Below are 21,807 nucleotides of genomic sequence, written 5' to 3' on the forward strand. Positions count from 1 at the left end.
AGCAAGTTTTGAATAAACGTCAGCTACAATAAAACTATGTATTTCCAATAATTACAAAATTGTTGAACGGTACCTAAACTTTGATAAACAAAACGTTATGTTTTTAACGCACCGTACAGACAGCCGGACATGACAAAATCGATTTAGTTCATCGTGGTGATCATTTATATATGTATATTTTTTATAGGGTCACCGACGTTTCTGGGTGTTACAAACTTCGTGGCAAACTGTTCAGGGTATAATTTCAAAAATCACTATTTGTAAAGATTCGGACCATATTTTTTCTTGCCCGCGAATACCAAATTGCTTTCCTTCTTAGTTTTAACTTTAAGTTGCATATACATAAATACTCGTATAAGTTAGATGTGATGTTGCGATTCACGTAGCCGGATTTGATACCATTTGAATAAATGTAGTAGGTTTAGGCCCTCGCCTATTGCGAATATTTACACAATTATACAAAATTTACCTATATCAATATTCATGAATGCTTTTCAATTCATGAATGAATTCAATTTGTTAAAAAGACTTCGTCGATAAGAGTCCAGTCACCTTCGTTGACATATATTGCAGTTGGCGTAGTTGGAAGCCGTCTGTGATATGATTGAGTTTTGGTACCGAGATACAATAGTTATGATACATAAAGTGACAATTGTTAAATATACGGGTGTTTGCAAGACCATATTGGTTCTACTTGTTTGCATAGCTGCGGGTTGCTCACCTGGAAATGAATAACAGGAAGGAATAAATGAAAATATTTTTATACTTATTACTTATACTTATTCAAAGATATACTTTACCCGTGAGCACATGAACCCTTACAGATGCTGGTATTGCACTGGTTGGTACACAAGTATAGTTGCCAGAGTCACGCAGCGAAGCTCGAGTCAGCATTAAACGGCTTGTAGTACCTACATCCGTTTTTTCCGTTTCTAAACTGATTCCTCCACGTTGAGAATCAAAGTCAACAATCGACGCGCCATGATACCTAAATTACAAAGAAATACTTTCAGATAAACGACTTAAATTGGACATACACACTAAAAAAATTTACCGAAACGTGTGCTCCTACGAAAGAAAAGTGTGCTCCCACACCAACTTGATGGGCTACTGTCACTAATTTATATATTTTTATACTCTCGCAACATGTTGTGCAAGTTATAGTAGTTTTTTTTACTAATTGTTTGCAAAATGCTAAACCTAACCGTCTTCCGTACAAGCGATAAGTAAGAGTAAAAATTGAAATACCTTGCTGAGACTTGGTACACGTACTCGTTGGCACTGCAAATTGGCACAATCAGCCCGTTCCAACGCCCACAAAAAGCCTTCAATCTTTAAAGTGATAAAAGTCATAGCTTAAACACAAAACTCAACCGCATATAACAAACTACTTGAAACTACCATTGGGTGGTCCCTGATTTCGTTTACTTTTATAACAGAGCATCACGTTCATTGGTAAACAATTCGGCAACAATGATACATAAGGCTTATCACTAGCAAAGCAAACGCAACATACAAATTTTCACAGCACTATTACAAATGGAACTTAAAATATCTTTTTTCAAACAAGAAATTTGAAATATAAGCCCGTGTTTTTGCAATAAAATCGACGAAAACTTTATTTATAGGGTTCTAAAATGTCAGTCTTAAGTATCTTTAAAATTAAATTTTTTATTAATATTTTGAAAACGACATCGATATGATGAGCCCAAAAACTAAGTGTACTTGTTGACCTATTTAGTTGTGATTATTAAAAAATTTTAAATTTACCCACTCTTTAATTTTATAATATACAATTTTTTAACCGATTTTCTTTCAGATTTTGTCACAAATGTCACCATAAGTATAAACTATGTCTGTAAAAATAAGACTAAAGAACAGTCGATAATGCGGCGATGTGCAATCTTACAACATCTTGGAGTTAAGGCTAAATTTAAGGTTATGATTTGATATATCAGAAGATTATGATACGATTTTCGCAAACATGATAAAGGCAGCTTTTAAATGATCTCCTACAGAAATACATTAAATATCTTCAAGATATATCAGTTCCAACTCAACTTATCGATTATAATCTATACAGGCAGTCGCGATGAAATCAAACCGTCTTTAAGTCTCTAAAACTTCAAATGACTGGAACTATTATTGTTTATTGTTTAAATATTTAAGAGAGCAGAGAAGTGTCGAGCAGGGTTTTATTTTATCTTAGCATTACATTTGCTATACTCTTGCAAAATGTTGCTACAGAGAATAATAGTTTTGTTCACCTAACGGTTGTTTTCATCACATAAAACTAATTGAGATATACTCATATATAGGTTTATATATATATAAATGATCAGGATGACCAAACGAATTGAAATCTGTCTGTGTCCAAATTCGCTCACGACAAATCCTATCGACAGTGTGAAAATTGATGAAATCGGATTAGAACTCTGCCCTCGTTTGTTAAAAACCACTAAAAGCGCGCAAAATCAATAAATAAATGGGCCAGACCCGCCCACATTTAGGAGACATCGCATATTTTATGACCTATAACACAATTGCCATCTGATTTTACTTTCCAGTATACAAATCAAACACCAATGAATGTAACCGAATAAAACTTACTATTTACTTTACGAATAGTGCGCCTTAACTAAGCTCTTATGGCCAAAAATTGTCAAAGTTGGATTACAACTATTCAAGTTCCTACAGCGAACATTTCATCGTAACTATCAGTCAATTTATGAGATATGTAATTAAAATTCGGAGCAAACCCTTTGTTGATAATAGTATGTCTGTGTGACCAAAATTGGATCGGATCAATAATGAGCCCCCCTATATACTTAAAAGAAAGATTTTCGAACTTCCGGCAGACTTTATACCGCATATATCCGCAAATATAATATTAACAACACTGTATCTTTGTGCCTAAAATGAACAAGATCGAGTAAAAACTTATACCAACAAAGAATCGATATATCTAACATAAATATTTTCGAATTTCCGGTTCACTTTATGCCACATCTATGAATCTATGTTTGAAATCTTAATGAAACTCAAAAAAAATCTCTTTTTAATAACAGAGTATTAAAATGGATGAAATTACGGCGATAGTTTCCCTAGTTTAATATAAAATTTTGCCAACACCTGGAGGTGTTTCCCCGGCTTTGATCCTTGCAAGAGTATGAAATGTTTGGTTACACCCGAACTTAGCCCTTCCTTAGTTGTTAAAGCTTATGAACATATCAATCTCTAATCTGTGTATAGGATATTTGTAAAATTTTTAAGTTATTTATCTTACCAAGCCACGGAAGATGCATGAATGTTTACGGAACAAGCTAATGCGATTGTACTATCCCGTTTTACATGAATTTCTGTTGAACCGAGAATTTTCGCACGCGCCGCTAAAGAAAGAAATAAGAGATAAATATAATAACATTATATTGTAGAAAACATGAAATCAATTAATGAAAGGTCAATAAAATGTAAATTTTTTTAAATCATCAGGATTTTTTTAACATTCAGAACTATTGAAATTAGCCACTTGGAAAATCTGTATGCGTATTACTGGAGCCGCGTGCATGAATAAAACTCGGTGATTAATGAGTTAAAATGCCAGACAAACAGTAATCTAAAGTATTTATTTGTGACCCATGATTGAAAGTTCTATTACAATTGTATATGTACAATTGTTTTTGTCACTATCACATTTATTATATTGATAGCTGTTCTGAAATAAAAAACGGCCAAGGCATACCGCTGGTAAATATTCATATTATATTTACGCACTGAAATTCTGGTTGTATCAACTGAAATTTCCTTGATTCCTCAACTTTTGTTTTAAATGTCTACAAATGAATTTTTCGCATAGTTAAAAGTCAATACAAACGTTTTGATTTCTAAATACATTTTGTACGTAAGAGCAATTACGTCGAATAATTTACTCTCCATATTTCAAAATGTTTGTCAAAGATGTAAGCAAAAAAATTCAACAACCAGTAAATAAATATTGCAACGTTAAACTGCATATGGTTAATGGGAAATTCATATCCTATTGCAACGGATTTCTCGATAAATCGTCTACCTTGTAACTCACTCTTGAGTTCGATCACTGGATTGTTAAATAAAATTCCCAATTTAATGGCTTTACACTTATCTTTATTTCTAATCCAACAACTTAGCACTTATTGTTCATTATTCGAGTTAACCACTTCTTGATTGTCTCAATTGCTCTTAACACGACAACACTCTAACTAGAACTGTGTTTGCTGCACAATCCGGCAGCCCTTATATAGTAACTCTTTAACAAAACATTGCTTCTAGAACATTCTGGCAACTATGAATTCGCTAACTAGTTGCTTTTGACAATTTAGCGCCGATTCGATTTTTTTCTACGATCCGTAATCGTCACAATATAATATAATATCTAATATTATACCATCGATAAATCGCTCACAGTTTTTATCAAAAAAAAAATATACAATAAATTATTCTTAACCCTTAGAAATGCCCAAAGAAAACGAGAACTTATCATACTAGCCTTATGATGGTCAATTAAATAGGTACAATGAACAATCCCAGAAAATAATTATGCATTTCCGTGGTACGTTTTAAAAACTAAATCGCAGCAATTATTCTGTTAGTTTTATGTAATACCTCAAATGACTCTAACAACCAGGTTAGTATTTAAATCTAAATTTAAATATAAATAGAAATCTTAAAATTAAATCAAATTATTTTAATTTCCGAATTGTTTACATTTTATTAGACACATTACCGATTAGCATGCATTTATAAAACGCATTCATTGTTTATCAAAGTTAGAACACAATGTATTTGTATCAAAATTGTGAAATGTATATGTTTACGAGTATTAATGACTGCAGATCTAACCTTTTGCATCATAGTATAGGGATTCGGATATCTTATCTCTATTATCGGCCTCCGCTGCAAATGTAAGAGCAAAATAACAATTGTGTTACTTATGAAATTATTTAATTTATTTAGTTATAGAGCGATTCGTATTAACTATCGTGTTAATGGGTTCAATAAAACTAAAAAGTTATTAGGAAATAAGTATTTAAAGACCTATATTAAGATGCAGTATGAAAATCCGGGCCAATAAAAGACCAAACGCAGGTGCAAGAACCAAAACACTCTGGCCTTATCCCCCCAAAGTAACAAATAATATTAAATGACAAAATTGTACTGTCGCACTTTGTAAGAATTACAGAAATGAGAAATAGTTCCAAATTTCAATCAATTAGAAGGACGAAAACCATTATTTTGGACATATGGGGGCTATAACCAGATCTGAACTAATCCCCTCCATGTTAGACGTCATACTACATTGTGTTCAACAAAAATGTCAACTTAATTTTATTAAAATTTACACATGGTACGAAGGTCGAAAATGAAATATGGAATGAAACGAATACGTTCTATGTATTTAAATCGTTCACGAAAAAAATGCCGAAAGTCGAAAATATATATTTTGAGACTGAGCTAGTTTCGTCCACTTTTGACATTAAATTAAAGTATGCTGCACCAAGTAAAATAATATTTTCTTAATGTGTTTAGCTTTAGTAGTTCGTATTAAACTTTTTGAATGACTTGCCCATGCAAATATGCCACCACCTTTTATTTCGCCAAAAGTAAGGATGTCACGTAAATGCAATACAACAAATTTGATTCAAATTGATCCAGGACTTGCTGGGTGGTGCTTACCAATTGTACAGTTTTTAACCGATTCACATGTACCGTAAATAGACTGATCTAACTTTACATTGCGCGGAAATGACTGACTTTACCTATCCGCAATACGAACCTCGTTAAAATGCCAAGGACTACCTGTAGCAAGATCTATCAAGATATCTATATTTGTACTCAAGTTATCGCTTATATGGGTAAACTGATTGACGGACGGACAATATACAGTGTGATGATTTTGATGTTTCATACCTATGCCGAATAATTTTGAATGCTAACAGTTGTAGTGAACAGTAGATGAATACAATTTTAGTATACTTTGCTCAACATGTCGTGAGGGTATAAAAACTGTTAGAACGGATAAGTTAATTTATTGGAGGCATATTGTATCTAAAGGATGTGATATTAGTAAAAAAGCTGGGCAGCAAACAGTGATTATAACGGAGTGTTTCATTTAACTACTAAATGAAGTTTTGTTGCATTAACCAATCTTGCAATCACTTTAATCTGAGAAGACACATTTCTAAGTCGCATTTCAGATGAGGAAAAGGCATAGAATTTGTAATATTATATTTATAAATGACTCCAAAAGTTATAGAAAACGATTTTTATTTTTAAACACACTATTCCCGCTCATTTGGATTGAGACATGAATTTTCACAGTTTATCTAGAAAAGTAAATATATTGATGTTATTTTTAAATCGTATGTAAATACTTGTAGATCCGCAGTATATACTAAATTTTAAGGTATCATAGAGATGACACATACATATGTAATATGACAACGAAAAATTTAAATTGCCACAATACAAGAAATTATATTTTATAAAAACGACAAAAATTGCTTACCATTTATTTCCAGTGACACTGCCAAATTGATTTTCGGCTCTGTATTTACTTGACATTCGTAAATTCCGCTATCTCTTTGTTGTGCGTAATCGATTTTCAAGTCCCAATCATCACTTCCTGGCGGATGTAAGACGGAAAAACGCTGATCGCCAGTGTATGTATAAATGTTGGTGGTTAGAATATGAAGATCTCGTTTGCGCATCCATGAAACCTTAAAAATTAATAATTATACAAACGATTGGTAAACTTAACTAAATATCTAAGACTATTCCAAACGAAGAGCTTCATTGCGAGAATGCAGTGGAGTGAACAACAACCGACTCAAATTATTGATTGCCGTTCCCAAAATAATTGCATAAATTTTTTTTGGCTTGATGGAAGGATGAGATTGCTCACAAAATTTGTGTTTATTTGATTAAGTTTCATTCACATACCGTACGGTTGCCTTTGTTCTTAACTCGGCATTTTAATATGGCGGGTTCGTCAGCTACTGTCGATACGTTTCGTGGGCTAATATCATCAAAATATGGACGCTCCATGGCTATGAAATCTGGAAACAGTTTATTGAAAACATTAGTTACATCGAGTCACTTTAAGGTAAGTTAGTTCTTATATTCGACGAGTTGGTGCTAGCAAATCGTTAGAACTCTGTTCTAATACATAAGGATCTTACTTAATTAGTTAAGTGATATTTATTTTTCTCGAATAATTTGAAAGTATTATTTTTTTTGTTGGCACATTATGAAATCAACAGCTTAGGTTCACAAAAGAAAAATTTCATTAGTACCGCTAATTCTATGTTATAATTTGAGTAATTAGTCTGCAGGATGTCGTGCGAAGCTGTTAAAATCCAGAAGTAACGTTCAGCTTTATATACATCGATAATAACCCAAAAATTACTATTATATTACTTAACGGCATAATAATCTGTATTTATTTTAATATCGATAATCCCTCATTAAGAATGCGTTGTGTAAATAATACAAAAACATTTTATTACATGCCGTGAATATATAGAGAAAAAAATTAGAAAACCTGATTTATATAGACGGACAGATGCACTTTAATTAGAGACATCAACCGCTTGCACAGGATGATCAGTTGCGTAACAATCAACAAAAAACAAACAATTTCACTATGGCTGACAAAATCCGCTTTCGCTAACCCAGCTAAGGTTTGTCTGTGCGCGGGATGGTTCAAATGCGTTGCATCACTTAAAGAACACTATGGCTTCCGTTATCACCCGCCAAGCACTAACATGAGCGTGGGCATCCTCTAAAGTTTACCATGACCGATTTCGCCCTGCACCCCGAACCTCAGAACTGAGGGATCTCTATCCTATTCGTCAAGGTCTTCGAAGACTCTGCAACGGAATCTGGAGTGGAGACGAAAAGGACACAATGCAGATTTTGTTGTTGTTAGCAAAAGAATCCATAGAACCGCTGACGTGATGGTGGAGAGATTTACTATGAGTTCACGAAGGTGAAGGTCACCACCGATGCAGTATGCCTCTTGGCATCGGAAAATGAGATTTGTAAAAACGAGCTAAATCTTATGGAGTCCTCGAGTGACACTAGACTAGAATGACTAGAAAGCAGTGAGCAAGGTGAGTGTTCTTTGGGGTCTAAGCTTGCAAACAGACTCTCTAAATTATATACTAAAAGAGAGCTTCTGAGCGACTTCTTAATCTAAGTTTGGTTCCCATCACAGCAAATTAGCTTCTCTAGCTCTAATTAACCGCATAGCGGCAGAACAGCTTGAATTCGTTCTCATTCAGGAACCAGGCCTATAATTTATACATGGCAAACTGCGAAAGTTAGGCTAGAACATGTATAATGGCTAATAAAAAAGTTAATGGCATTATAATCCGTTAATTTATTTTAATATCCATATTCCCTCTTTAAGAATGCGTTGTGTAAATAATCCAAAAATTACATTTGTCGTGAATATGTATTATGATCACCACTCTCAATTCAATCCAGAATTGGGCATCGCAAGCGGGTCAGGGGTTGACTCCGGAGAAAACGGATCTGCCAGAAAATTCGAATTCCCTTCGATAAATGGGACACAACTCTTTCTCAAGGACCGCGTAAAGTACCTTGAGGTAGAGTCTTGGACAGCAAACTGTGGTGGAAGCACAATGTAGAAGAAAGAGTACGAAAGACCAGCAATGGCTTATATACATGTAGGTAGAAGCTTGGCATAACCCGTGTGCCCTGCATAACGGCAGCTCTAAGAACCACACCAACCACTTATAGGCCTCTTCGCTGAATAATCGGCGAGGCGACTACTGGCTGCAGGAGAAATTATATATAAAACCTTCGAACATAGCTCAGTGGGTAATAGCGGTGAGTTATGAGCATAAAAGTACTCTACTTGATCATTTCCATCAAGATTTAAAAATGATGGAGGGTTTCTAGCATGAACAAATGATAGCACATTCCTACTATTTTAAGCCTTAAAAAAGAAGCTTCTAACCTGTAAGACAATGGATAATTAAATGTTTTGAATATAATGCTATTTTCTTTTAGCATATTATATATTATATTATACAGCTTTATTTTAATAATTTATATATGTTTATATGTATGGCTTTTAGTCGTGTAGAAATGGAGTAAAATACTCACCGTTCAAACTGCTCTGGGATGTGGAGTGGATAAAATTTAAATAAAAGTGCAAAATCAAATACAAAAACGGTTGTAAACGAATGTTATTTATTATTGCACTTATCATGCTGTCGTTTTCAGCGTTTATTGATGATTTTGCGACACCAAATCCATATTTAGTCAAGTCTGTCCTTTAAAACTGCAAGAATGAAACAGTGATAATATTGATTATTTGTTATAAAAAAATTTCAAAGCAGAAAAACGTTAACTTCGGTTGCACCGATACTAGAATACCCTTCACAAATAAAAAATATTCCTTACGAGAACTTGATTTTAATTGGTCAGTCTCTATGGCAACTATATGTTAAAGTTGTCCAATATCGGCGGTTTCTACAAATAAGCAGCTTCTTGGGGAGAAAAGGACGTGTGCAAAATTCAGACCGATATCTCAAATAGTGAGGAACTAGATCGCGTTATACAGATAGACGGACATGCCTAAATCTTCTCAGCTCGTCATACGTATCATTTTACATACATATGTATGTATATATTTTACAGGGACTCCGACGTTAACTTCTGGGTGTTACAATCATCGTGGCAAACTCAAAATACCTTGTTCAGAGTATAAAAATATACCACGCTCGATTTTGCCCTGCACCCCGAACCTGAGAACTGAGGACAAGAGATTCACCAGGGTCTTCGAAGAGTCCGCAACGGAATCTGGCGTGGAGAAGAAATGGACACAATGCAGATTTTGTTGTTGTTAGCAAAAGAATCCATAGAACCGCTGACGAAAAATGGTGGGGAGATTTACTATGAGTTCACGAAGGTGAAGGTCACCACCGATGCAGTAGACCTCTCGGCATCGGAAAATGAGATTTGTAAAAACGAGCTAAATCTTATGGAGTCCTCGAGTGACACTAGACTAGAGTGACTAGAAAGCAGTGAGCAAGGTGAGTGTTTTTCGGGGTCTAAGCTTGCAGACAGACTCTCTAAATTATATACTGAGAGAGAGCTTCTGAGCGACACTCAAAACACTGCAGATAAGACAATATGTTTGGTTCCCATCACAGAAAATTAGCTTCTCTAGCATAGCGGCAGAACAGCCTGACTTCGTCCTCGTTCAGGAGCCATGGGTTAATGTAGGGCGTTTTTTGCGGACTGAGGACACCGGGCTATAATTTATTCATGGCAAACTGCGAAGGTAAGGCTACGACATGTATAATAGCTAATAAAAAAAACTGAATGTTTTCATGTTATATAGCTATAGTAATCAAGACACCACAACAGTAAGCTGGGAGACGGGCAGTAATAAAGACCGATTAGTGTCTTGTTATATGCAGGTGGTGAAAGAGCTTGTACGGAACAGCGAAGCATCCAGATGCTTGACTATACTTGGATGTGACTCCAATTTACACCACACATTATGGGGTAGTACGAACATCAACAAAAGATGTGAGTGGCTCTTTTAATATTTACCAGATACTAGGACTTTGTTTTGCAGCATTTCTAACAAGAAACCAGGAGATATTAGACATTACACTCATGTCGAAAGAATTGATAAATAGGTTAACCCAATGGAGAGTTCTTTAGGAACACTCCTTTTCGGATTAGCGATACATTCAGTGTATAATTGAAGAGGATGTAGGCAGGGTAAAAATCATAGGAAAACGAACTGGCAGGTGCACTTGCAAAAGCTAACAAAACGTATTCCTATGATTCAACAAGTAATGTACAATATTATATTGGGCGATAGAGAGTTTCAAGCTCTTCACATCGCCAGGATCCGACGGTTTATTCCTGGCTCAGTTACACCAGTCCCAAAGCTATATAATAACATACTAGTCCAATTAGTCTTTCCTCATTCCTTTTAAAAACGTTGGAAAGGCTAATAGAAGTAGACATAAGAGGAAACTTAAACCCAGAAAAATGGCAGTTTCGCAACATGCGTATTCTAAGAAAAAACAGCACTAAGCTCAATGGTAACTGAGTTTGAATATCTCTGAAAGCTTAAGAATACACTTTCGTAGCCTTCCTAGACATAGAATTGTATCATAACCCAACGATTACCCTCCTCCCGCCCGACCGACGCGAGGGGCGCAGTCCGCATACGTGCGGAATTAGCCAAGTCAGAAAAGGCAAGGGAGTTTTTTAAGTGTTGAGATCTACAACTGCTCAGCTATAGAAACAAAAATTTCAACAGCTAAGATTTATAGTTACGATATAATAAATTGTTACGTTTTAATTTATTGAAAAAAAACAATAAAGTATTTTTAATTTTGAAAAGTGAGTCAGATAAGTCACATGCTGGAATGAGAATTAAAATCATGTCATATACGGCGGAATGGTTCGTTTAGTTCAAAATTTAATCTACAGGATTTTAACAGTAAAGGTCTAAGCTGCCTCAAAAAGCGAACCGGGATATTAAATTTCCTTTCAGACAGGAGAAAAGAACTGCAAACTATTCCATTCTAGATTTGACTAGAAAGTGTAGGTAGATTAATAAGTTTTAAACGACTAGTGTATGGAGTTAGACTTACCCTAGAATCCCATCGGAAATGCGCTAAGGCGAAAAGTAAAAATTGTTTTTGAACAGACTCTAACTTGTCAGAATGGATTTGGTAACTAGGGTTCTATACAACAGAGCCATATTCCAATATAAGTCCAACCAAAGTTGTATAAAGTGTTTTAGTAATATACGAATCTTCAAATTCTTTAGACCAACGTTTAACAAAACTGAGGACAGCTTTTGCTTTCAAGACCATGGTATCAATATGAAGACTAAAATTAAGCTTAGGGTCCATATTAACTCCCAAATCAACTTAGTTAAAAACTTGCTCCAGAATATGGTGTTTTATTACATAAGAAAAGGGCTGCACAGATCTACGGGAAAAGCACATCGTCTTACATTTATTCAGATTCAATGGCAAATCATTGCTATCACACCATGCAACCATACTGTTTAACTCTGTTTGCAACAGACACCTTTCCTCAGTTGAAGTCTATGATTTAAAAGTTTTACGTCGTCAGCGTATAATAAAAGTTTTGAGAATTCTATTACTGAAGAGATATCGTTTATAAACAACAAGAACAGAATCGGGCCAATATGACTACCTTGCGGAACACCTGAAGAGACATTAATTGTATCTGATACTCTCCTCAAATATCACTCGTTGTGCTCTATGATAGAGATAAGAAGCTACCTATTTAAGAAATCTTGGCTGAAAGCTCAGCAGATCAAGTTTATGTATGAGAATCGAGAGATTTACTTTATCGAAAGCTTTGCTAAAGTCTGTGTATATAATATAACATCCGTATGCTAATATTCCCTAAAACCCAATGATACATGGTTTACAAATTCAAGCAAGTTTGTTAGAGTCGATTTCCCTTTACGAAATCCATGCTGAGATGAGGAAATTAACGGAGAAATCGAAAAGGTTATATGGTTAATGATGATAGCTTCAAAAAGTTTAGGTTAGTTTAGTTTTACCTCTAGTATTTAATGTTGGATCTAAATCCACTTTTATGCAAAGGAAATATACCGTGTTTAAGAGAGGAATTAAATATCCTTGTTAAAGGCAAGTAAATATATTTGGCACCATAAGCATGAGGGTATTATGTCTGGGCCGTAACTAAAAGATGGTTTTAACTTATTTAAATTAAGTAGGACGTCTACTTCAGAAATAATTGGAGCGTTAATTAAAGTATTCGAACACAGCACGTGCTGATAAGAAAAAGGTGTAGAAGAATTATTACAGTAGTTTGACTTGAAAAATTCTGCAAACATATGGGATATAATGTCATTGTCACTTGAAATGATAGATTTGTATTTCATCGCGGACGGAATTTTGGAAATCCTGCGTTTGGAGTTGACGAAATCATAAAACGATTTTGGATTACTTACACTATTCTTTTTTTACTTTATTTAAGTAATTATTATAACATTTTTTGTTAAGGTCAAAATATTGTCGACGCAATACAGAATATTTAGAATAGTCGACAAGTGAAACGGTTTTTTTTAAATGTTTAAAGGCTCGAGTTTTTCTGTTTTTCAATTTATATAACTCTTTCGAAAACCACGGACTTATACATTTACTTTTATTAACAACTAGAAGACCCCGGCCACGCCTTGCTGTGGCTAAGGTATAATTAAATTATAATGAGTAAGCAGTTTAATTTAGTATTTAAAATGTTATTATTGAAACTAATTTTTCTGTCCATATAACTCAATTACCGAGCCAGTTATGATTTAAATGCAATGTGGAAAATACGGGCAACTAATTAATTTTGTCCGTGTACAATAGTGCAATAGTGCAGAAATTGGCTGGAAGTTTAGGACATTTCGTATATGGTTGCAGTTAGTATATGAAATCAAACTTCTATTCTGAAATCATCATCATTGCCTATGAATTCGACAGATATTTTCCAAAGCGGGATGATACGAGTCGCCTGGTAGAACAAGAGGATTACTCTGAATTACGGAACACTTTGAAGAGGTATCAACGTATACTAAATCTAAGCATTTACCAAATTTATTCGGAGTCAAATTAATTTGGTTCAGACCCAACTCGGACATTTTTTCGAAAAACTCATGAAAACATGACCGATTGCAAATCGGTACGATATAGTCATCGAAAGCTTTCCACGAAGCACACGGTAAATTGAAATCTCCTAATACGATTATTGAATCTGCATTACTTGCCATCTCGAAGTATCACTATTTATTAAAGAAGCATGTATACAGATAAGTCCGAATGGGGTGGTATATAAGACAGGGTTAAATAAATAAAGCAACTATTAACATAGACTCTAATACATTTAAATTCAAATGAGTCGGTCCCTGGAACAAGAATATTTTCAGATGGGATAGAGGAATGCACGGCAAGTAGAACACCTCCACCGATTCTGTTCAGTCGATCACATCTAAAAATTTGAAATTCGCTGTTTAAAATCTCATTATCAAAAATGTGAGGTTTTAACCAAGTTTCTGTAAATCCAATTATATGGAAATTAAAATTGAAACTGTTCAAATACAAGTCAGTTAATTTTGTATTAAGACCTCTAACATTTTGATAATAAATGCTTAGCGAATTTCTACCAACCAGTTTTTTATATCGGTGGTTGCTTTTGGTAATTTAACAATGTTTTCATTGTTCATTCAGTTTGACTTCTAAGTTTAGATTTAATTCGCGTACAAAAGGCCCAGGTGGCCAGAATGAACTATCTAAGATCTTTTTTAATGTTTCAAGAGATACGTCTATTTTAAACGATGATATACTTCTATCATAATTGAAGTTAAATTTACGGATATTGATATCATCAATTTTTAAACGTGACGAAATGTAAGACTTAATGTCCTCCACCAAGGTATCTTTGGCAAGTCTAGAAATAAATATAGACTTTTTAGGTGGAATAATTACCAAATTTTTAACAGATGCTAAGTTATTAGGGGGAGCCTCTGGAATTGTGAGACACTTATTACTATTAGATAGAGCTTTTGGAGAATTGAGCTCTTTGGATGTTGACAGCTTATCACCTTGAGGGCAAGGAAAAGAGAGATTTATTAGTTCATTGGGAGGAGACGTTCTCATCTGTACAGAAGAACTAAGTGTTACTTCATCGGAAGGACGTTTGCGCTTAGGAGCAGGTTTGGAGGATTCGTGAGAATCATTCAGACACTTAAAAGATTTGAACAATTTTTTGTAGTGCCTAAATTTTTCGGTGAGGGTTACAAGATCTCGACCGATTTCGTTAAAGCCATTGCGTGTCTGCCTATAAACTTTAAATAGATCAATTTCAATAGATCTACAATTTAAACAGGACCAACGCAATCCCTTACAGTCGAGTATAGAATTAAAGATTCATCATGTTAGTCCAGCACATTAAATATGGGCAAGCCCATCACAAAGCCAGCATGAAACTCGCCTTTAATGTTACAGTTGGGGAAGTTACAAGACATAATAAACAACAAGAATGAAGATTAAATAAAATTGTAAGTAAAACAAAATCTACTAGATATATAATAAATTAGTGTGTTAATAAAATATTAATAAAAATAAATTCAATTAAGAACAAATGCAAAAATAATAGCAATTTTTTATCAAAGTTCAAAACCAACACAGTTTAAAAAAGCAATATAGCGAGCAGTTTTAGATGACAGATAAATAAAGAGAGAAAATAGAGCAAAATAAAAAAAATGCAACAAAGTTCAAAACCAACACAGTTTGAAAAAGCAATATAGCGAGCTGTTTTAGATGAACTGGAACAAATAAAAAGATACACGCAACACAGCTGTGAATAAAGAAGTAAATGAGATAAATAAAGAGATAAAATAGAACAAAATAAAACAAAAAGTTGACTCGGCACCAAAAATTCGAAAATTTAAACTTTTTTATAATGCACAAAACTTAAGAACATTTAATACTTAGCTTGCAACTCAGAGTCAAATCACTAAACATTGTATTAAATCACTAAAAAAAAACAATTAAGATTGAAGAATTTTGTAAAATAAAACACAAAAGTTCACAGCCAAAAAATTACAGCTTTACAGTTTGAAGTGTTGCCACCTACGGTCCAATAACGGAAATGAAATACGCAGTAAGACGTATGGAAAACATACAAAGAGGAAGTAGTATTTGCATCAGTGTAGCTCTCAAAACAACACCAAGCCAGGCCCTAACGTAATTTTACACCTACTATCGACTTGTTTTGTAAGCAAATGGCAGCTAAGTCAGCTCTTAGCTTTTTATTAGCTGCCAAACAAAGGACATTCTAAGATACTAAGGAAGTTCCCGTTTCTTTCCCTTTCCAAGGATTTTTAAAATAATATTAAGTCGAATTTAAATTCTGTCCCCAATATTGCCTTCCCTTCCAAAGAAGAGTGGGAAAGGGGAGAGGGGGACATGGGCGCAGGGATAAGCATCTATACTAATGGCTCAAAGCTAGGTTATCGAGTGGGAGGTGGCGTTTTTTCTGCAAAACTAGATACCAAAATCGCCTTCCACCACTGTAGTGTCTTCCAGACGGAGATTAAAGCAATTAAAGAAAGCTTTCTTGCCCTGAGTGTGCTCACGACAAAGAATATTTTTATATATACAGATAGCCAGGCGGCTTCAAAATCACTAAAGTTTCTTAGGGTTTCGTCAAAGTTAGTGCAAGAATACTTTGATCCCTTAGTGGATCAAACACCTGAGAACTGTGAAGCAGATGAACTAGCCAGAACCGGCTCTGGACTACAATTAGACTACGAAAATGAAGGAATTTATATGCCTCTGGCTACTTGCAGATATTTAATTGACAAATATGTTATAAACATAATTGAGTGTTTCCGGTGGAATCAATCCCTGACTTGCTCAACAAGCAGGCAAACATGGCATGAATGGAGTATGGGCCGCACATGCCGAAAAACTTAAAAAGATATACAAGTAAGAACTCTATTAAGAGTGCTAACAGGTGGTCTAATACACAGTAGGCTAGGAACGCCATATAACGACTTTTGTAGAAGCTGTCAAGAGGTAGAAGAGGAGGAGACTATTAAACATCTTCTATGCGAATGCAAAGCTCTATATAGGAAAATAATCTCAACTATTGTACGAAGCACGGGTAGTTCCGAGAGGAGCCCATAGAGTGAGGGGGCTTAAGTCCAGGTGGTATCCCAATGAGCCTCCTAAAGACCTAGGTGCGTCGATAGACAGCCACTCTACCTACCTAACTAATTATGTTCCATGGATAGCATAAAATAACGAGATTTGCTGGTGAACGATCACCTTCCCTCTATAAGGAAGCTATAGCCAGGGTGCGGAAATTTTGGGAAGAAGACTTGAGACGGCGCTTAAACTGTATCTTCCACTCCACCCACGTGCTTAAGTCAGACTCCCAACTAAATCTTCTGCCTGTCTATATCAATCTTTCACTACCCACTACTTTTGGATAGTGACCAGGCTAGAGAAGACTGGGGATCCATATCGGCAAGTATCTATACAACGTGTTATAGCAAACGAGTCTAGTAAAATGGTAATTTAAGCAAGTTTTAATAAATAACATCACATCACGAGTATGAGTGTGTACACAAAAAGCGGCGAGAGATTATAACGGTGATGCCACTAAATAAGCACCCACGTGCTTAAGTCAGACTCCCAACTGAATCCTCTGCCTGTCTATATCAATCTTTCACTACCCACTACTTTTGGAGAGTGATCAGGCTAGAGAATACTGGGGATCCATATCAGCAGGCGCTGATACTTCTAAACACCTATTCTTAGCTACACGAAAGAAGCCATAAGCTATGGTTTTGAGAAGGTGGTTCTACAAATCCCTCCGATGGACCCCAAAACGGCTGACTCCCAAACTTTAGGAGCAAAGGTGGAGAAGGGAAAAATCGACTTCGTCCTTTCAGTTGCGGGGAGCATTGGGGTCGGATCGTTGATTGACGCATCCGTGTTCGGTCTCGAGTGGTTGTTCGAGGAGAATGGAGTTGGTTATGGGGCTAATGCGAAACTCGCCTTTTTGGAAAAAAGTCTGGAGGATAAAGATCGTACAGATAAATATCCCGCTAAGGCCCTTCGTTTAGGAAAAAGCGACGTTATCCTAATTTTAGGATTAGAGGATATGGTTACCACAGTCCAGTCGATCCGAAATTAGGAGTTGGTGGCATCACAAAGGACTCAGTTAGTCTGTCCTTTCTGATCTTTATCTGACTGCTCTTCGGTAACAAAACTATACAGTTTCGCAAAAGATTTGCACCTCGTTATAGATGAAATATTAGAAGTTAAGCCTCTTATACCTATGTAGTCTTCTTCATACAGGTATAAATTTACATAAGTTGATTTTTAGTCCCTCTTCTCTTTTTTTAGAACATCTTCTACTAGAATCGTTTGCACTAAGCTTTGAAGTACTTAAATTACTTTTGCTACAGTCCCCATATACTAACAAGGTTATAATCTCCGACGTACAGTATAATTGCTTTTTATGTATTATAATTATATCACTCTGTATCTCAATAATGTTAAAGAATTCTGATACCATAAATGTTTTACGAGAGAGCGGGGGTGACTCGCCCAAAATTACGTTTCATCTTGTATTTATAATAAAGCTAAATTTTGGCCAGTTTTATTTCTTCTTAAACAACACATGTCCAAAAAGCACTCTTTCTATTACGAAGGCAAAGGATTTAATTATTCGATTTTGTTAACGCTGCTATATTTTTAGCTTGTACTTCGCACTTCTGGCAAAAACTAACGTATAACTGTTGTTAAGTTCCATTGACTTTGGATTAAAAATTAATTTAGTCAGTTCAAAATACTTTTTCGTGCGGTTGCTTCTATTTCGTTTGGTTTAAAAAGCGCAAATAGAAAGCGTTAATGATTGAAAAACAAACTAAAGATTTTGGGTGATTCCACCAGTAAAGGCCTTATCAGCGAAATATGGAGTTCCAAATTCGTCAGTTTGTACTATAAAAAAAATTAAATTTAAAAACGAGGAATTTGATGAAAAAACGCATCGCACGAAATTAGTAGGGAAGTGAAATTCCTAGAATAGAGAAGGCTTCAACAAATGATTTATGACTCAGTATCGAAACAAAGTCCCAAACCAAAATCGTCATTGGCTTTAAAACAGTACCACTAGTTTTAAAGCCCATAACGAAGAGATTTCATTCTAAGTTCTTCGAAAAAAACTCTTCGGAATGTGTCTTATTAAAATTATCTTATCGGTAAATATAACTAATTCGCTTTCAAGAATTTTTCGATTTTACGAATAAGACGTACAACATAAGATTCGCTATATACAATTCCGTTCTAGTAATGATTACTAGCATCACGTTCAAACGACAAGCTGTTGAGAGCATAAAATAATTTACAAAATTTGGCAAGATATTTCCACACAAAAAAAACTTAAAACTCAAACATTTTATAAGTCACTTAAAAATTATCAACTGTAAATACTTTTTCTACTATGTACAATTTTTAATGCATGTTCTTCAAAAATTCTGGAATTATATGTATATTATGCGCAGATATTTATTTTAATAGTTTCTAAACTAGTGCTACTATATCTTAGGATGAGTGCCATTCTCACGATAGGCGGGTTTAAAGTTTATATTTTATTCTCATTTACTCATATTGAAACAAAATGTAAGATTTATTTATAACCTGGATACGCTGATAGCTTAAAATTTTGCACATACATATATGTAATATGATGCAATGAATTGTAATCATTAAAAAACTTCACTTTGGAAGTTTTTGATGTTTTGCATTTCAGGTGACGATATACTTCTTTTGCTCCAAAATGCGCCTGTACTTGTAGGTATGTATTAGTACAACAACCACTCAATATCCAAGCTGTTATGGTTTACTTTCTATTTTCTTGTGCCACACGTATACACATAATTTATGCACATCGATTAAAATACACACAGCCGTCTAAAAATATATTTATTAAATACAGTATCCATTGGTTGCACTGAGACACAGTTGATCAATGATCGTATACCAAACAGGACATACTTTTGTAATAAAAGTTTGTAATAAAATTCTAAAGCCCGATATCATACACTAAACGTTTACTTTCCACGAAATAACCCCATAACTACATGTGCATGCATGAAAAAATTTATCAACTTTAACAGATATTAGCACACATCAGCTCCTTTATAGACATACATACATATAACATAAAATGTGCATATACCATATATTTAATAAAATTGTTTCTTTCAATACTTTTATCGAAGTTTATTTCCTCCTATGTTACTGTTAGTTGGTGTTTTGTTGACCTTCGTTGCAATGTGTATTTTGCACTGTCCATATCAACGTTTTAGCCTTTCACTCGTTACATTAATTTCCCACGTACACATTATTTTCACAAATCATTGCACATTAATATTACATGCTTCAATCTTTTAACCAAAATGTTTACACGTCTGCTATTCTGGCGCTTTTAAATATTTCAATTTAAAAATACAATATGCTGGTCATGCCACAATGTATATTGTTAGCAACCCAGCAGCGGATCGGCCATTACGCGTTAAATGCTTTGGGAAGGGTAACAAGTATCTATACAACGTGTTATAGCAAACGAGTCTAGTAAAATGGTAATTTAAGCGAGTTTTAATAAATAACATCACATCACGAGTATGAGTGTGTACACAAAAGGCGGCGAGAGATTATAACGGTGATGCCACTAAATATTCCCTGATTTGAAAAGGGAAAACTTGTCTCTTTAAAAATATTAAAAGGTTTATGGATTTACGGAATTAAGCTAAATGTATCTAAAATAAAGGCAAATTTTCTTAAAAATAAAATTAATTTGTGGCCATTCTCTAAACCTGCCAATCAATGGTGGCGCTGTGATTGAAATTTTGTAAGCGTACGCCTGTAAACCAACAATCGATTAAATGACCGATTATTTACCCAACAGCGCTACCAAAGATTTTTATTAAAGTTTCTATAAGTTTCTTGAGTCCCAGTTGGCAATTCTAACCGAAACTCTTGTGAACGTGTGATCGTTCGTCCCTTTCTTACGCAAACTCCTTATGTGTTGCACGATGTGTTACAATAATTTCCACGTTAATTGTTTGAATGTATTGGAGTTCCACTAACTGGGACTGGCGTTATGTTTTTTATTTTGAGTTTGTTAATTCTATGAATGTAAGGCTTCGATTCGAGTTTTTTTTGTCGGATAGGTTTTAGATGAATCTTAGCGGATTAGTGATGGTCACCGAAAGATTCTTCGGTTGGAACTGGATTACTAAAAGCAGCCATTACTTTTAAAGCATATATTTTTTTTCAAATTTATGTCAAGTCAAATAGCAACTTATTTAATAATACTACCTTTACTTTTATAAAATAAAATAATTTTCTGACAAAACAATTATTTAAAATTCTAATTTTTGTATGCCTTTGACTACACCAAACCCCTTAAATTCTAATGAACTTTTTCTTATGCTTTGAACACAAAGACGACTGCACGACAGCGAAATTTTCTTGTCCTCTTGACGCCAGCTTTTTGAACATTTAGATGGCGGTAGCGACATATTAACCAGCTGATGTACACAATTTCATTGTTGCCGTACTAAAACCTTTCACTCCAATGAAATATTTTGTTCAAAGTGAAACTTTTTTGTACAAAAAAAAACAAAAAAATTTTATTGTTTTAAATTATCAATTCTTATTACAAATTATATATCAGCGCTATGTTATGCTTCTGTTAATAAAATCACGTTAGACTTATTAGAGCTATGAATAATTTTACATTTCACATATTAGGGGCAACACTACAGCTGCCCATTGTTGTCGGCAAAATTAGAAATGGTTTTAATTTAGCGGCAGCGACAACTGCAAGCCTGCTGTATAGAGGTCGTGCTGTTGTCTAAATAACTGTGCCTAACGAACGTGTGTATTTTAATATTTGAAAGATGCTGATTTTCGGTTGCAGTCGCCTATTTGCTCAGCGTTTTATTCTTTCATATTTTCCAAACGCTTCCCAAAAATGTGAACTAAGGGTTGTTATCTGCGTTTTTAAGTATACTGATTTATATAGCCTTCCTGTTTTAGTATCCAATACAATCATAACGGCAACTATAACCTACTAGCTTTCCGCAATAGGGTTGTTATTTCCCTTTGCATTCCAATTGGGTTTAGACTCACCAGTACATTA

The 21,807-nt window shown here is 34.5% G+C and overlaps 1 protein-coding gene and 1 long non-coding RNA gene across 7 annotated transcripts in view; one reads left to right on the forward strand and one right to left on the reverse strand.

Annotated features, from left to right (window-relative positions):
* The window catches only part of dpr7 (defective proboscis extension response 7), a 33,126-nt gene extending 12,859 nt beyond the window's left edge, over window positions 1-20,267 (reverse strand). Inside the window, exons 1-8 of one of the 6 annotated variants that reach the window (XM_070112705.1) lie at window positions 19,840-20,266; window positions 9,172-9,349; window positions 6,979-7,094; window positions 6,545-6,755; window positions 4,879-4,932; window positions 3,287-3,389; window positions 801-988; window positions 470-721 (exon numbers count right to left, since the gene is read on the reverse strand). In XM_070112705.1, coding sequence (XP_069968806.1) covers window positions 549-721; window positions 801-988; window positions 3,287-3,389; window positions 4,879-4,932; window positions 6,545-6,755; window positions 6,979-7,094; window positions 9,172-9,277 — 951 coding nt within the window. In that variant the 5' untranslated portion in view covers window positions 9,278-9,349; window positions 19,840-20,266 and the 3' untranslated portion in view covers window positions 470-548. The other 5 variants (XM_070112704.1, XM_070112707.1, XM_070112706.1 and 2 more) reach the window with 5 other exon arrangements.
* On the forward strand, window positions 10,222-11,070 carry LOC138858170 (uncharacterized). Its single transcript, XR_011397392.1, has 2 exons — window positions 10,222-10,354; window positions 10,415-11,070. It is a non-coding gene; the product is annotated as an uncharacterized lncRNA (long non-coding RNA).
* Window positions 20,268-21,807: the final 1,540 nt, after the last annotated feature.

This window comes from Bactrocera oleae, chromosome X (genome assembly GCF_042242935.1).
Source record: "Bactrocera oleae isolate idBacOlea1 chromosome X, idBacOlea1, whole genome shotgun sequence".
Lineage (NCBI taxonomy): Eukaryota > Metazoa > Arthropoda > Insecta > Diptera > Tephritidae > Bactrocera > Bactrocera oleae.